Source organism: Pseudopodoces humilis, chromosome 17 (genome assembly GCF_049639895.1).
Source record: "Pseudopodoces humilis isolate 2021_Gansu_Grassland_sample_001 chromosome 17, ASM4963989v1, whole genome shotgun sequence".
Lineage (NCBI taxonomy): Eukaryota > Metazoa > Chordata > Aves > Passeriformes > Paridae > Pseudopodoces > Pseudopodoces humilis.
The window spans coordinates 300,855-317,652 of record NC_142216.1 but is presented as its reverse complement, the minus strand read 5'-3'; the positions used below and the strand labels follow the sequence as shown (position 1 = coordinate 317,652).

The window sequence follows — 16,798 nt, the reverse complement described above, 5'->3', positions numbered from 1 at the left end:
CCAGCTGCCCCCTCGGGAGGGATGGCAGCAGGGTCACCCCTGTGGAGCCGCTGCCGAAGTGAAACTGTTGAGTTTTGTAATTGACTTCATTTGCTTCTTCTGCAGGAGCAGTTTTCAGATTTACAGGAAATCCAGTCCATCTTTTTTTATTGAACAGTTGCTCAAATAAAGAGGGACCTGACCGATCTGTAAAGTAGAAAGAGGCAGCCTCGCCATGCAAAGAGAAAGTGTTACTGGTTTTTTTATTATTATTACCATTGTTATTACAATGTAGGACTGCAGACAGCCTCTCTCTGACACACCTAGGGGGTGTGTCAGGGGCTAACAGCAATATACAGGTGGATTCTTTTTTTTAGGTCATAAATTAGCAACTTATACTTTATCTTTTAAAAAAATTGAATAAATAAATAAATTAATTAAAAAAGAGAGAAAAAGAGAGAGAGAGAGAGAGAGGGAGAGAGAGAAAGAGAGAGACAGTCACAACATGCAAGAGCTCAAAATGGAATGAGAAAAATGACCAAAGCAAAGCCCAGAACTGCAGCAGAGCCCAGGGTTGGTTTGGTTTGCGATCAATGCAGGTCGGAAGCATCATTTATAAAGGTATTTCGTATACCAAAGAAGGCACCACAGTATCTACAAAGCCAAATCCTCAGGAGGGTTCTGGGGGCCGGGGGGACAGCCTGGCTGGAGCAGACACAGCTGGAGGTGCAGCACATACCCCCCCCCCTCCCCTTAAGCTTGTCCATTGCAAAACTGAACTTCTCCATTTTATGTTTGGTTTTGCTGTCTCTGTTGGTAAAACACAAAATTAATTGTAATAAAAAGACAAATGTGGAAAATGGCAAAGGGAGGCAACATTCCAATCTTCAACAGAACAGGTGGAATTATTTCTGGGGTCAGGTTTAAAGCAACTGGGGTGGGACCACTGCTACCAGAGCTGGCCAGAGCCCGCAGCGTGTTACCCCACCAATCCCTTCCCCAGCTGACAGCCCCTCCACATCACCTCCTCAGCCATGGGCAGAGGGCCACTGCCACCCCAGCACTGCCTGGGGACATGCCTGGGGACACGGGACACCCAGGCCTGTCATCCTCACACGGCCCTGTAAGAAGTCTCAGCTCTCCCTGTGTAAATCTGGTGTCTGGGGGGTGCCCCCAGCGCTCCTCTGCACAACCTTGATCTGCAGAGCAGGAACTGAACAAGGAACAGGAAGGAAAGGAAAACAAAGAAAGAAAGAAAGGAAAGGAACAGTTGAAACCTTGTGTTTACTTGTATCGGTACATGAGACTCCTAAAGAACACCTGGTCCTCCTAGTTAACCTTGTCCTGGAATATGTACAGGTTGTTCGTGGCTGCCACAGCGATGATGTTCTCGGAGGGGTGCCAAGCTGTGTGCAGAATCTTTTTGCTAAAGTCCAGACTGTCCACGCTGATCTCGTCTTTCCTGCGCTTTCCACCCACGCAGACCTTGCGGGGTTTGAGGATGGCACGGGGCTTGCTGTTCTCCCGCGACGCCTCCAGCGTCACGTCGCGCTTGGTGTTGCGGTCGAACATGCGGAAGAAATTGTTGTAGGAGCCGGTCATGATGACACTGCAACGGGGAAGGACAGGTGATTTTCACACCTTTTCGGAGGCGAACTGCTGGTGACCGGAGGCGGACTGAACATTCAGAGGCATAATGAGACTTGGGCAAGCGCTGGAATTCGTCTCAGGCCCAGCTGTGCCCTGTCAGCTCGCTCCGACGGCTCAGAGACAAAAGCCCTGCAAGGGGCTCACACGCTTCCTGCCACCCAGCTCGGTGTAAGTCACACCCAGATACTCATTATCCCCGGATTCTGGCAACCTGGAGCTAAATCTACCACTGCCTTCCTCCAGCTGTGGGTGACAGAGAGTCAGAACTGATTCTGTCCAGGAGAGAGCAGGACCCTCAGGACTCCCCCACCCGTGTACAGGCTGCAGGTGTAGGTGGTCCCTGCTGCACCCAGCCAAAGGCCAGGAAGGGGCTGCCCAGGGGCCACGGGAGCCCTCGGGCCAAAGCAAAGCGAGCATCCCCGTGCTGAACGCAGCCAGGCCGCCTATGCTCACCTGTCAGACCCGTTCCAGACGCACTCAAACTTGTCAAAGATGCAGTCGTTCTCGTAGAGCGAGCACAGCTTGCTCCGCAGGTAGTCGTGGACCTGCCGGTGGGAGGGACAGGATGAGGCCCCAACACTGACCAGCCCAGGCTGCAGACTCAGCTCAGCACAGCCGGGCTGCCCTGGGCTCTGCCTGGCATCCCGTGCCCTCCCACGAGCGTCACTCTTCTCTAAGCACCCCCAGCCACCCCCTGCACGCGGCTTGGGCACCACCAGGCAGTGCCAGGGGACATCCCCCAGCAAAGGGTGACAGTGACGGGGCTACTGCTCTGCACAAGGCCTCCCACCTGGCTCTCCCAGCTGCCAGCACCCTCAGCTTTCTCTCCTCACCTCCCCACCCCCCAGCCTGGGGACATGGTGACAACTCACCAGGCCACTTGAGCCCACATTTAACAACTCTGCTTTCCACCATCTACGGGCACAAAGGCCCCCACAGCAGGTGTGTACCCGCTGCTCCCGGCACAGGGAGGAATGCAGGGGGTGCCCCACCGCTCAATGCACCTGGCTGTGCCACACTCACCTGGTAGGTCTCAATGGGCCGGTTCTCCATGTTCAAGTCCCACACCTTGACAGTGAGGTAGTCCCGGGTCATGATGTACCTTCCACTGTGGCTGAATTTGACATCAGAGATCGAGGAGATGATCTCAGAAAAAAATGACCGGTTACTTGGGTCTTCAGGCTCTTCAAAAACTGTGCAAGAGGAAAGAACAAGCCCCAGCATTAGCTGAGGCGGGAGCTCCCTGATCTCAGGCCAGGGACCTGCCACACTGTCCTGGTACCACAGGAAGCTTCTGGGAGAGAGCAGGTGCATCATGTTGTACCAGCACCCACATGGCTTAGGTTTATCACCCCTTCCCCAAGTCCTGGAGCTCCAGAATAGCGAGAAAAATGTCTGAAGTGCCCATATAAATGATCTCTACAATGCAGAAAAGGCACTGCCCACAGCAGAGCTGTGGCCTTCCACCACCAGCAGAAAGCCAGAGACTTTTTTCCATATTAAAAGTGATAGCAACAAGGAAAAATAAAGATCTCAGGCATCCAGAAAGCAGCTGAGCCCGGGACATGTCTCTGTTGCTCACAGCAGGTCAGTCACGAGGCACTGGAATCCCTGTGAGCACTGTGGGAATGGGCAGGAGGGCCATGGCCACCTGCCCTGCTGTGGGGGCTCTGCTGCAGGGGGTCCCAGCACACAGCAGGGCCGGGCTCCCAGCACACACTCACACACAGAGGAGATGCCAGCACACACACACAGAGGAGATGCCAGCACACACACACACACAGAGGAGATGCCAGCACACACACACACACACAGAGGAGATGCCAGCACACACTCACACACAGAGGAGATGCCAGCACACACTCACACACAGAGGAGATGCCAGCACACACTCACACACAGAGGAGATGCCAGCACACACACACACACAGAGGAGATGCCAGCACGGGGGTCCCAGCACACAGCTGGTGCTGCCCAGTCCCTGAGTGGGTCTGTGAACCAAAGCCAGCAGCTGGGCAGGACAGGGGCTCGGAGTAGCTATTTTTGCTTTGGGCTGAAGGCTTCTGTGTGGCTTTGCTCCTGCTGCAGAAGCAGATCTGGGCTGCTGAGCTCATGGAAAGGATTTCCGAGCACTAATTCTCTCTTACACAACAAACCTACTTTCTGTGGCACTGGGCGGGTGCTGCCCTGCCTGCAGCAGCTCCCTCCTCCCGCAGCAGCCGAACCAGCTCCCTCTCCACGGGAGCAGCTGAACCCTGAGATGGCCCTGGCTGATCCTGTGGGGATGGCAGCCGTGGGGAGAAGGGAAGGAGGCTCTAGGGCAGACCCGAGCCCAGCTGGGTCTCCACTGGCGTTCTCGCCCTGTGCCAGGCCAGGGCCGCGGTGCCGCACTCACACTTGGCGTGGCGGTCGCAGAGGGCAGCGGCTCGCATGTCGCACAGGCGGATGGTGCCCTTGCTGCTGCTGTACACGAAGGTGTTGCAGTGGTGCGGGTGGAACTCGGCCGCCGTGATCACCTCCGTCAGCTCCTCCATGTTGGCCGGCTTGATGTCCACAATGTCTGGCGAGGGAAGTCAAGGAGCCAGCCCGGACTGACGGCTCTGGGCACCGGCGCTGCCCCTCAGCCCTGCCGGCCGCGTGTTCCATCGCACCTCGGGCAGAACCGCAGCACGGCCCAGCCCGCTCCGGCAGGGGGAAGGCCCAGACCCAGCATGTCTTCTGCTAAGCTGGGACCCCCAGCTCTGGTACCACCCTCTGTGGGGCACGAGACCTCGTCTGCCCACCTACCCCGGCCCACAGTAAATGTCTTTTAGTGCAGCACTGTGAGTACATGGTGAGTAACCATACCGAAAAGTGCAGTGGCAGCAAAGCCCAGGGCACAGCAACCAGCAGAAAACCCCTGTCTAAGTCCCTTGGGCCATGTGAACTCCCCGAGGTTTGACACAGATTTAGTACTCCCCACCCTCATCCTTGCAAATCAGCAGGCTCCACAGCCCTGCTCTCCTGCAGCCACTCAGAGCTCCCATAGCCACATGCCTGTGTCTGCCGAAAACCCTCTCCATCTGCCCAAGTCATGCCCCAGGGATTTCTCAGCAGGAAACACCATACAAATACCATCAATGATTCGTGCCCTGGTTATCATTTCTGACGTGCCTGTTAGGAGTGTGCCTGTCACCACCTCATTTGTAGAGCGGTGACTGGCAGCCTGTCACCCGCTGCAGGGTGTAACGGGGACGCACCGCTAGCGCTTCCATCTTCCCCAAGGCATCTGTCTCCTCCACTGCCTGCCCCACCAGACCCCGCGGGCAAATTCAGACGTGTGTCACCCACACGTGGGGTGACAGCAGCAGTGGTGGCAATGGCAGCTGCGCCGTGGAGGGAGCGGCTCCAGGTGGGTGCCGGGCACGGCCTGGAGTGCCCCGGCGGCACAGCAGAGATGAGAGGGCAGTGCCTGGAGAAGGACACACGGGCTGGGACGCTCGGTGCTCTGCAGCCAGGTGCACACAGGCAGCACCACAGCCGGGTGTGGGGCCGTCAGCTGCTGCACTGCCCGCTCATGTCCCCTGGGGCTGCGCCTCACGGAGACCCAGGACCGTCCCCCGAGACACACACACACACACACACACACACACCCCAAAGGATACTAAAACTTTGATTTGTGATTTCGAAATTCCACAGGTTTATCCTCAGGTCATCGGCTGACATGTAGGTCTCGTAGTCGCTGTTGACGGAGATGGAGTTGATGTGGTAGGTGTGCGCGTTGGCGAACACCCTCCGAGGAGTGGCCTCCACCATCAGGTCCATGGGCCGAAGCACGGGGACCTGCAGGGAGGGGAGCAGAGCGTCAGCACCCAGGGACAGGGTCCGGCGGGCCCGGCCCACGGCAGCGCCCGACACGGGGGGTGCCCCCACGGGGTCCCACAGAGCTCTGGCTGCTTTTACCCACCCGCTCCTAACAGGCTCTCTCCAGGCACACCTAATGCCTTCCCAAGCGTATGGCAAAAGCCATCTAATTTAGAGAGAGGCTCCAGGATGGTTGGAGCGCAGTGAAGCAGTGAGAGCCCGGTAAACCAGGCTCTGATCTTGCTGCGGCAACTGTTCCAGCCTTGAAACGAAAAAAAACAACCAGAGAACCTCTTCCACCTCATTTTGTCACTGTTAGCTGGGATCTGAAATTCCTGGAGCATTTCTGACAGAAATATGTTTCTCGAGAGAGCCAGGCCAGCACGATTTTTCTTTAAACTTTTTTTGCATTTGTCTCACAGTGAAGTGGTGGAGATGAGAGATGAGAAGGAACAGAGCAAAGGAAAGACAGACAGGGACAGAGGAAAGGACCAGGAACAGAGCTGTGGGTCTTTGCCTTTCGATAAATCAGCACAACCCCTCGGGGAGTGGGGAGATTGCAGAGGGGACCATGCGTGTGAGGAGTGGGGCCAGTAATAACTTCGGACACAGTGCTCTGAAGGCAACTCAGTATACCAGGAATGTGTCAGCCCATGCTCCTGCTTGCCAGTGAGCTGCTTCCTCCAGCTTCTTCATTACCTGTATTATCTGTGTGCTGCCTGAAGAGATTTCCCTTGGTGGCAGAGGCGGGGATGGGAGTGACAGCCAGCTGGAGAGACACGAGAGCACTGGTGCTGCCAGCTCAGAGCCTGAGCCTAATGTGATGAGCCTGCACGCTAATTGCACCTGGCACGGCCGGTGATGCACGGCCTGCACTGAGGGATCCTGCTCAGGCAGCCGGGGCTGGGGCCAACGCCTCGCCCAGGGACCACAGGGACCGGCTGTCAGCGCAGAGCACGGGGCTGTGCAAAGAGAGAGAGGGTCCAGGGGCCTGGACCTGGGCCTGGCTGGGCACGAAAACAAGCACAGCAAGGGCTTGGGCAGCGGACTGTGCTCAGTGAGGTGAGCCTGGCCCAGCACGGCTCGCAGTCAGACCCTGGGCGAGTTCCTGTCCCCAGCCCGGGCTGACGCCGCCCGGTGCCCCAGCACCATTCCCTACTCATTCCTACATGGCAGTCACTCACAACCACAGAGCTACCACAAACTCTTTAAGCCAAGAACGTTCTCCTCACATTACTTCAGAGCCAAATCCCGGGGAGACTTTTTTTAAGGTCTGGGACTTGGCCCGTCCAGGTAAAACCCCACAAGAGGGACAATCCTCGCTATCCGTGAGTGGTTTGCTAGAGCAGGGATTTCTGTCTGCTACAGTGGCAAGAATCTGCACTGAAGTATGGAAACCGGCACGCCCACATGCTGCAAGCTCCTGCTTAAGGGTATCAGCGATGAGGATTTAACTCTGGAAGCACTGAAACTTTGAGGCAGGAGCAGTGAGGAATTTGCTGGGAGCAGGCAGTGAGCTCATTCCCCAACAGCAGCACAGGGGACCCTGGCTCGGGACAGCCCAGCCCGGTCTCAGCCCAAGTGGAGACTAACAAAGGGGGCAACGTGACAGCAACTGGAACCGCTTCTTGTGGTTTTTTTTGAAGCAGGCACAGGCCAAGTCAGCTTCTGCCCAGCCCACCAAGATCAATCAGCAGTGCCACAACAATCCTGAACAGCAGAGACCTCCTTGTGCATACCCGCTCCAGCTCCAGAGCTCCGGCTCCAGAGCCCGCCTCAGGGCAGGCTCTGGTGTCACACACACTCATTATTAAATGGTAATTCGGTGTAACAAAGCACATCAAGTACACACAAAGATTGTCAACGAAAATAAAACACTAATAAATTCAATTACTTTGTTTTCAGGAAGGGGGGCAATGCCAGTCACTTTTAATTTAAAACAAAGTGAGTCTTAATTTTGATCCCTGCTTTTAGCAGGTACGCCCTGCAGAAGACATTCCACTCACTCTGAGCACGCATGACACTTGATTCTTCTCCCTGTGTCTGCTGGAGGCTTCCCCTGTCCTGGGTTAATGAGACACTAATCCTTTCTTGAGCTGTGAAATTCATTTTCCTGATGGTTGGGGTGGAGAGAGCTGGCACGTCCCTGCCAGCTTCCCACCACTGCCACTGTGCATCCTCCTGCCACCTGCAGTCCCGAGAGAAGGGCCACGGCACAGGGGACGTGGTGTCAGCAGCTGCCCCGGTCCCCATCAGGCTTCCCCTCTCATGGTCTGTCACTCTGATTGTCACCAAGTGCTCCCTGCAGAAGAGCTCTGTGCGGCCGAGCCCTCCGTGTCATCCATGGACATGCACGATGGACGTGGGCAGTGGAATCCCAGAGATTCAGCGTTTCTCAGGAACGCCTCATCCTCTGCCCAGAAGTGCCACATGGCAGCAGCGTTAGCAAAACACAGGTCAGTATATGGGGGAAAGGACCAAGGACTCGGCTCCTGGGACGGCAGAGTCACGAACCCCCAAAGCCCAAGGCCCACCCGTGTCAGGTTTGGGTTGCCCCTTCCTGGGGGTCAGGTGGGGCCGTGGAACTCCCATACAGCCCTGCAGTGGGATGGGACACAACCACCTGCGCCCAACGTGAAAGCAGTGCTGGGAATCCTCACGGGACGCAGCAGGGGCCAGAAATTCCCAAAGGGTGTGAATGTGGCAGAGCTGGCTGCACCGGGACCACTCACACATTTCTGTGCAGTGGACAGGAAGATTTTTGCTGCCAGTTACCTCCACGGAAACCCTCTGGGCACAAGGGACTGCACTGGACTTACACTGAAATCCCAACCTGAGCCAGAGCAGTGACCATAAAAAAATCCCAATAAATAATTCATTAGGTGTCTACCCAACCCAATCCCCACCTTGCCAGGGTGAGCAGCTGCAGCCACAGCCCTGTGGCTACCCGACAGGTGTGGCAGAACCGGCCCAGGCAGCTTCCCCTGCCACCTGCTGATGGGCGCCAGTGTGCTCACCTTGAGCAGTGAACTGGTCTCAACCGGCAGACGGGGAGAGCTTTTCTCGCTCCTGCACCTGCAGCAGGGCACACATTTCCCCTGTGACAGCTGCCCAGCAGCAGTGCCAGGCCAGCACAGCGGGCACCGAGCAGCCCCAGCCCCAGAGCAGCGTGGCCAGAGCTCAGCGTGCTCCACAGCATCCGCTCCAGTGGGATTAGTCGAGCTGAAGCTCGGATTGACCCCAGCCCTGGGTCTCCAAGACGGAAACCGTAATCCGGTCCCTGGCAAATCAGGGAGCAGAGCGAGTGCTCAGGGATAAATCCAGTGAGTTTTCCGCCTGCCCCAGTGGCTGAGCTCCCCCAGTAGCTGAGCTTTTCCAGGCATGGAAGGTTCCCCAGCATTCATTCCCTACCTGCAGAAGTTACACTCTGTGACTGCCCAGTGCCACCTCAAGCTCAGCATTTTGCAGACAAAATGAGCATCAAACACTATTTTCCTGGCGGACTGACAACTTCGCACTGCTCACAGCTTTGTCACATTTGACCTGCCCTGTGACATTCAGAGGGGACCTTCCTGCAGGAGGACAAAGCTGCTGCTGCCTCACTGCTTGTCCACACAGCTGATGGAGCTGCTGCTTCCGTCTCTTGTCCTGCCTTGTCGCTGAAATGCTCTGCAGAATGTGCACAAGGCAAAGAGGCAAATCTCTTTGCTGAGGCAGAAAGGCGGCAGACCCAGCAGACCTCCTCCAAGGCATCTCCCGTCACAGGCACTATGGGACTGCTGTCAGGGGAATCTGACGGAGGGGGCACAGCACAGCCTCCCTGCAAAACTGTGCACAGGGGGCCAGGAAATCTGAGTGTGTCGGCCAAATGGGAGACGCAAACCAGGATTTATGATGGAATTTTCTGGAACTGAGAGGGCCAAGTGGCAGCTCTTATGAGAGGGCTCCGTGGCAGCCACGAACACGAAGACACAGGCACACAGCGGCCCTGTGGCACCGTCCCAGCAGTGGCACTTGGGGTGTCACCCCAGACTGCCCTGACTGTGAGGGACCAAAGCAGACACATCCTCTCTTTGGAAAGGTTTATGCCCTGGATATCACTTGAGTTAATTATCTCCTGCATACGTCCCAAGGCACGGGTACAGCGAGTGGCACTCAGGAGCACACTGAGTGAGGCAATGACACGAGGTCGAAAGGCTGCAGCTGTTAGACTGGGGGTGATCCAAATCAACAGAGCTCTTCTAATGACAGTACGCACCTCGCTACACGGCCTGAGCGGAGTTAAATAGCCCTTTTGCACTATGTGGCTTAGAAATTCCTCAGAGAATGATGCTCATCAAGTGCATTTAAACCATTAAACCAAATGGGTGAGAAATCTTGGCAGCAAGGTGAATTTAAAACCCTTTTTCACTTGTCTGCGGTTGAAAATTAAACCGTGGATGAATGTGGCTTTAATTTAAAGCACGCCCATCACGGGACAATTGCACGTCAGATGTACACCAAGCTGCAGCTGTGTACATCGTATCTTCCCAAGTGGAATCATCAAAGCATTAGATCAAACGGGGCTGGTGGAAGACCCCTCCATCTTCTGTCCCCAGGGACCAGCGGCACTGCACAGCAGGTACCAATAAGCGTCACACCGAGCACTTGAGACGTGTTTGACCTCCCAGTGCCCTGCGCCGCCCGCCAGGAGCAGGAATGGCAGCAGCAGACACCAAACGGCTCCTCCAGGCACTGAGCCGTGCAGCAGGTGTGCATGGGCTGAGAGTCAAATGAAGGCTGAAGCCTTGAAGGCAAGTTAAGCGAACTCCAGCCCTGTTCGGTTCTCTGATACTTCAGTGTGACTTTCTACAGGGGAGAAGGAAATCCCAGGGCCTTCCCAGGCTGTTTGACCAGAGAAGGAAGCACCACCTGGGATATAACACCCTTAACACTGCTGCCTTTCCACATCCTGCCTCCCAACCTGCCGAGGGCTGACAGCCCCAGCTCCAGCAGCCCGACGCCAAGCAAACCTCTCCAACGTGCTGTCAGCACGTTAGGCTGGAAATGCTGCCTGGGACACAACAGCAGATACACATCTACATGAAATAAATGCTCTCTTGCTCTGTGAACAAAAACACTGCCAGTCACCAGGAGCAACCCTGTACAGAGACAAGAATTAGCTGCCTGCCCAGGGTTCTCAATGGCTTCGTGCACAACGGAACTGGGACCCACGAGGCAAGGCAAACACAGTCACAGTAACAAGTTTATACGTATAAATATAAAACCCACAGGTATTCAGAATTCTGACAGGGCGTTAATAAATTGCAAGCTGGTCTGGTCCGATTAATGTAAGGAGCAGGAGGAAAACTCATTTGGAGAAAGTACTTCTGCTCCTACAGCAGCAGCAGCTACATTTGGGAGTGCTCCAAGCTGGGAGAGCTGCTGCCCTGTGATCGCCACTGGGATGGGCCCAGCCCGTGCGGCAGCACCAGACTCGGGACACAAGGCAGTGCTGGCAGCACATCTGCCCGGCGTCAGCACAGCCCTGGCAGCTCTCTCCTGCACCCCCACGCACCAGCCACAGCACCGGCCTCCAGTACAAGGGTGCCCCTCGACATCAGCCACGGCAGGATGGCACTGCAGGTCCCACGGCACACAGGCGACACCAGCAGCAATTTTCATCCAAGACCCCGCAGGGAACGGCTCCTCGACCGCCACGGACCCTCACACTCACCCGCAGCACGGTGATCATGGAGGGGTCTCGGAGACGGCCATCCTCATCCTTGAGGTTGTAGCCCTCTGGCCTCTTGTCCCGCTCGCTGACCTTCCATAGCTTCACCGTCTTATCTGGGGGAGGAGAGAGGAGAGCATCACCGCGGCCCCTCCCTGAGACGGACGAGCCACGGCCACGCCGGCCTGAAAATCCCCCTGTGCCCGCAGTGCACGTGCTGGAAGCGCTGACAGATGATGTGCCTGGGACACGACAGGGTGTCTGTAGCTCAGCCAGAGTCAGGCTGGCGTTCCCCACCCAGCACTCACTGCGGGCAGCTCCCAGCCCCTGCAGCTCCCTCTCTCCTCCCAGTGCCACTGAGCCCCCGCAGAAAGAACACCAGGAACACGCGGGGTTATTCTGAACTGCGGGGCTCTCTCCTCTCCCTCCTGGCAGGCACTCCGTACGTAGTTTATCATCACTTCTGCCAGGTTTCATACAAAACCCCATCATCCGTCTTCATTTTCTCTTTTACACAGCAGCTCCAAAGCAGTGCCAATTAATTTTGTTTTATCAACGTGCTCTGTTTTGGGGGGGGTGAGGGGTTCACTACAAAATGTTAATGTAGCAGTAAGAACGAAATGAAGCAGCATAACACAGGAGTTATTTCCAAACCGATGGTTTCAATAACCTGCCTGCATATGGAACACCACCCGAATTGCAGGGTGATAGTCCTGTTAATCAAAGAACTATTTAAAAACTCAGTTAACAGAACATTATGCTGTATAATTAATCTTCATTGCATTTCAATGATTCCCCCCCAAACAAGTTTAATAAGTCTTTGAATTTTATTACAATGATCAATGGAGTCAATTCCATAACACAAAGTAAGTTGGTTATGGAAGATAATCAGACCCCTCCTTTTCCCCTGAAATAATTAAGTCACATCCATCTTAGGGTCCCATTCATCCCAAGTAATATTCCTAGATCCTCATGATATTTATCAGAACATACCGTGGAACTGCTGAGCTGAACACAACTGCAAATTGAAACAAAACACCTGCAGTTTGTCTTTAAAAAAAAAAAAAAGTCCCAGGATCCCAAGAATAAAAACTAGAAGTCATCAGCAGGGCAGAAGCCTCGCTCTCTCCCTCAGAGGGAGGGGCTGCCATGAAAAACAGCTGGAGCGCAGGGATTGAGCTCTGCCAGATCCATTCCCCCCAAGACACCTGTGTTACCCTGCAGGGAGGGTATTTAAAAAAGTATTTCCCCAAAGAAACACCACAGACTGTGGCTGGGGTGGGAGCCCAGGGGCCTGAAGCAGCTTGGCCACATACCGTTGGTGGAGAGCAGGAAATACGCCGCGTTCTGCTGGGGCAGCCATCGGATCTTATTGATCTTCTCCTCGATCTCCAGGCTCTTCAGGTAATCGAACTCTGGCTCGTGGCTCTGGAAGGTGCTGTAGACATTGTACTCTCCCCTGCGGTGGGGCTGGTTCTTGCTCTGCGAGGGACAGGGAGGAGCTGAAGGTGCTGGCAGCTGGCTGCTCAGGGCACTCTGGGGCTGGTGACAGCGAGTGCAGGGCTGAGTGCCCTGGCACGGCCTCTGCTGACACCACACTTGGTGTGCTCGGTGGGAATGGAGCAGGAATTGAGAAAGAGGGAATGAATGGAGAGGGAACATAGCGGGAACGGGTCCCACCCCGCTGTCTGTCCCCAGTGAATGGCTGGGACGAGTGCCAGCTCCTGCCGGGGGCTGCACCCAGGCACAGAGGAGCTGCTGGCAGCAGCTACAGGCACAGGATGGGCAGCCTTGGTTTGGGTGGGTGAAGCCCACCACCACATGTCCCCTTGAGCAGGAGCCGAGCGGACACGTTCAGAGTGATGCTGGGGACCTGAAGTTCAAGAAAAGCAGCAGAGTAATAGAAATGAGTAGAAACAGTAGAAATGAGAGGAAGAGGAGAAATGAAATAGTGCTGGAAAGGCTGATGAAGTGTCTACACATGTGACGGTTAACCACCGAGTTCTCTTCAGCATATGTAGACATAATTTTAAAGCTTTAACTTTGAGAAAAATTTAAAGTCATCATTGGACCATGACGTGTCTCATGCCCAGGTCTGATGTATTCCTTCCTGCACAGCTGAGGACAGGCGCCGCTGGCTCAGGCCAGAGCAGCTAACTGGGACAGCTTTGGAAATGGTGGGGACCATCCTAGGCAGCAGGAGCTGGCACAGCTGCCCCAGCCAGGCTGGCCAGGTGCCCACCGGAGCAGGGCCACGCTGAGGGCCAAACACACGCTTCTCCAGCAGGCACAACCTCCAGCTTCCAACAAAGCATTTGCTAACACTTCCTGGGCAAAGCTTTGGAAGGGAAACATAATTGTTGCACCCATCTATGCTTTCCAGAATTTTGGTGGTGTGAGGGGCTCTTGGGGTGGTGTCATCTCCAGACGAGAGTGAGACTCATCTCACTCTCGGACGCGCTGCCTGAACCCTGTGACACCTGGAGCAGAAGAATGCAGGCAACGTGATGTTTGGAAGGTGTTTGGCAGGAGGAAGTCTGGCCCTGCTGATGTTAATAGCTGTTTTTCAGCTCGTAGTATGCCAGGAGGGCCCCGAGCTTAGGAGTGACACAGGCGGATTAGGGAACAGCGGGAGGCTTCCCTTAAAGGGATAAAATGGGCATTTAGCATTCACTGGCACTCACCTCCTGCTCCCGCTGAAATATCACAACCCGGCCCCCCTTGTCCCCTGTTGCCAGTAACTCTCCAGTGTGGTTGAACTCAACTGTGGAGATGATGTCAGCTGGTAAAGAGAAGACAAAGACAATTTAAGTATCTGCAGCCTCACTTGCACAGGCGTCCGGAAAGCACCATGCCCTGTCCAGCTCTGCATGCCTTGTCATTGCTCTGTGCCTGGGGCATCTCCATAAATTCACGGTTTTCCATCGCCTCTAACACTAAATGGACTCGGCATTTTGGAACTACGCTGTCATGAACCCAGACCTGCCTGGTGCTCCTGCCCCCCTGCCCTGGCCTGTGCCCCAGCACCGGTTCCAGTGGGATTTCAAGGGACTGAGACTGTGTTAAATGCAGCCCGAGGACCTCTGTGAGCAGCAGGGGCACAGGGCCGGGCAGTACAGCGCGGCACGGCGCGGCACGGCGCGCTCCCCTCCTGCCCTGGGGAGTTGCCCACAGCCCTTGGGGTGACACCATCAATTCCTGGGACCCGGGGAGGGCTTGGTGCCAATGGTGCCCCTGGCATCTGATCTCAGCACCTGGCTGATGGGCAGATCTTGCTCCCACCTGGCCCTTGTGCCACCCTCTGCCTGGGGTGGTGCTTTGCCTTCACCCTCAGAGGAGAGGGCACAGACAAATTAAGATACCTTTGATCTCTCTCCCTGAGCTCCCCAGCTAGAACAGCTGAGGTGACCACATCTACACTGCTGCTTTCCTCTGCCCGTTGCTGGATCTACCATCACCTCCCAAGGGAACTAAAAGTGATGCCTTTCAGCCCTCCATCAGCTGAAAAGCCACTGCACTGGCACCACTTCCCCACGGACCAGGGCACCATCTCCAGGGTTCTGGGCTCAGAGGCAGGAGAAGCCAGGGGACGCACAGAGACCTGTTACTGCAAACGCTTTCATCTGCAGTGTTTAGCCTTGAGGCAACGCAGGCGGGAGCTGCTAGTGATTGGATTCATTTGGCCTATTTTTAGAAGAATGTCAGAGGTTAATTCCACGGCAATTAATGCCCAACTGGTGTTCACCCACTGCCTGGGGAGCCACACTTCACCAGCATGGAGCTGGGGAACTGGAAGAATGACTGCAGCCTTGGAGCCTCAGCACTGGGTGCAGGATGGATCCTGTGATGAACAGCACTTGGCCATGACAGCTGCCAGCTCGCTCCTACCATCTGCATTCCCTGCCCTTCTCACTTGTGCAGCAGCAGGACTGGCAGGGCTCAGGGCTCAGGGCTCAGGGCTCAGGGCTCAGGGCTCAGGGCTCAGGGCAGGGCCAGCCCCGGTGCTGGCCATGGCTGCAAACACTGGCTGTGCCCACAGGCCGTGGCACTGCCCGGGATGTGGCCACCCCCACTGGGAGCCCTCTGAGCACGGCTGTGGTTCCTCCTGGTTCCTCCTGTGCTCTGGGCTCTGGTGTGTGCCAGCAGAAGAAAGCCTCAGAGACAGATAACCTGAGCCGTCCCCTCTCCCTCCCCATGAGTTTTATCCCAGATAAAGACTAGAAAGCTACTTCAGCAAATGAGAAAAGACAAAATGCAGCAACTGGCCCAAGCTTCTGGAGCAGCTCAGAACACCACTGAGGCTCTGTCTTCCAGGACACCAACCCAGACAGCATCCACCAAACACACACCCCATGCTGTGGCATCACCCAAAAAAGGCACCTCAGAGCCCCCTGACACAGCCATGGGCTCCCCCAAACAACACCTCTGTGCCCCAGACAGCATCCCAGCTGAACAAGAGACTCCAGGCAGCCTGGAGAGTCAGAACAGACAACCCATGCTGGCAGTGTGGGCCACCCAAAACACACCAGCGCTCACCAGTGCACACAGGCAAACAGGGCTAGACTTGCTGGCACTGAGCTAGAGAGCTCCAAGGCAAAACACTTTATTCCTTCACATGGAACCCACGTGTCTTGTGGCCATCATAGCCAGGACACTGTGCCAGGAAGGGTTTAACCATCTCCCAGCACTCAGGAAGGCTGAGGAGTGCTGCAGAGGGGCTGAGCTCCACCCTGGCTCACAACAAGTGGGGTGGACTGCAGCCAGGCATGGGCAGCACCTGGCAGAGATCTCAGTATTTTGGAGTTGGAGTTAAGGAATGAATACTGAACTTCTTCAGATCACCTGCTCTTCTGTCTTGTTTGGCTCTGAACTGTTGGTTAAATATCATTCCCATTCAGCAAGGTTGCACAAGCGCCACATTCAGCAAATTCCTCCCAAAGGGCAGGACAGGCATTTTTTTAACACCTGTTAGAGGCTGAGGAGGGACACTGGGACAGGGCAAATTCCATCTGTGCTGCTGGAACCTGTCCACCTCACTACAGCTTGTGACAGTCCTGCAGAGCCAGAACCCAACTGCAAGTCCATGGAATGGCCATTGGGTCCAACACAGGTGAGAACAAACACATCCCTGGCGAGCTATCCCAAAGCAGTCTCCTGTTCCCCCAGGTAACTGCAGCCACTGCTGCCAGGAGCCAGAGCAAAGTCAGACACCTTCAAGCACTGAAATTCCGTGTTTGGCACTAAGTCTGGCTCAGCAGCTCCAGCTCAACCCTGGCTCACACAGAGGTTTTCATGCCTGCAGCAGGTGACCCTGCCCTGGGGAGCATCGCTGTGAGTGAAGTCATGGGCTGAGCCTGGTGTCACTGAGCCGCTGGATGACGCTGGGAACGGGCTGGGAACTGCTCCAGCAGCAGCCAGGGCACTCAGTGGCTCTGGCTGGGCAGTGCTAACTCGTAACGAGACGTGCCACTTCCTTCTAGAATTACTCATTTGAAAATGTACCTGTTTTGCTCTATTTAATCCTCTCCATTACCAGCTGCCGGTTTTAGGTCATTCTCTTTTCAATGAATTAAAAATAGCTTTGTGTGCCGCAGCGAGGGATTTTTCAGACAT

At 55.5% G+C, this 16,798-nt stretch overlaps 1 protein-coding gene across 2 annotated transcripts in view; it reads right to left on the bottom strand.

Moving 5' to 3' along the window:
- Positions 1 to 223: 223 nt before the first annotated feature.
- Positions 224 to 16,798, bottom strand: part of PPP2R2B (protein phosphatase 2 regulatory subunit Bbeta) — a 65,430-nt gene continuing 48,855 nt past the window's right edge. For both annotated transcript variants that reach the window (XM_088063559.1, XM_005523717.3), the window contains 8 exons: positions 13,870 to 13,967; positions 12,502 to 12,667; positions 11,189 to 11,301; positions 5,274 to 5,451; positions 4,025 to 4,189; positions 2,653 to 2,822; positions 2,083 to 2,174; positions 224 to 1,588 (listed from right to left, as the gene is read on the bottom strand). In XM_088063559.1, the coding sequence (XP_087919685.1) occupies positions 1,309 to 1,588; positions 2,083 to 2,174; positions 2,653 to 2,822; positions 4,025 to 4,189; positions 5,274 to 5,451; positions 11,189 to 11,301; positions 12,502 to 12,667; positions 13,870 to 13,967 (1,262 nt within the window). In that variant the 3' untranslated portion in view covers positions 224 to 1,308. The remainder of the gene's footprint in view (positions 1,589 to 2,082; positions 2,175 to 2,652; positions 2,823 to 4,024; positions 4,190 to 5,273; positions 5,452 to 11,188; positions 11,302 to 12,501; positions 12,668 to 13,869; positions 13,968 to 16,798) is intronic.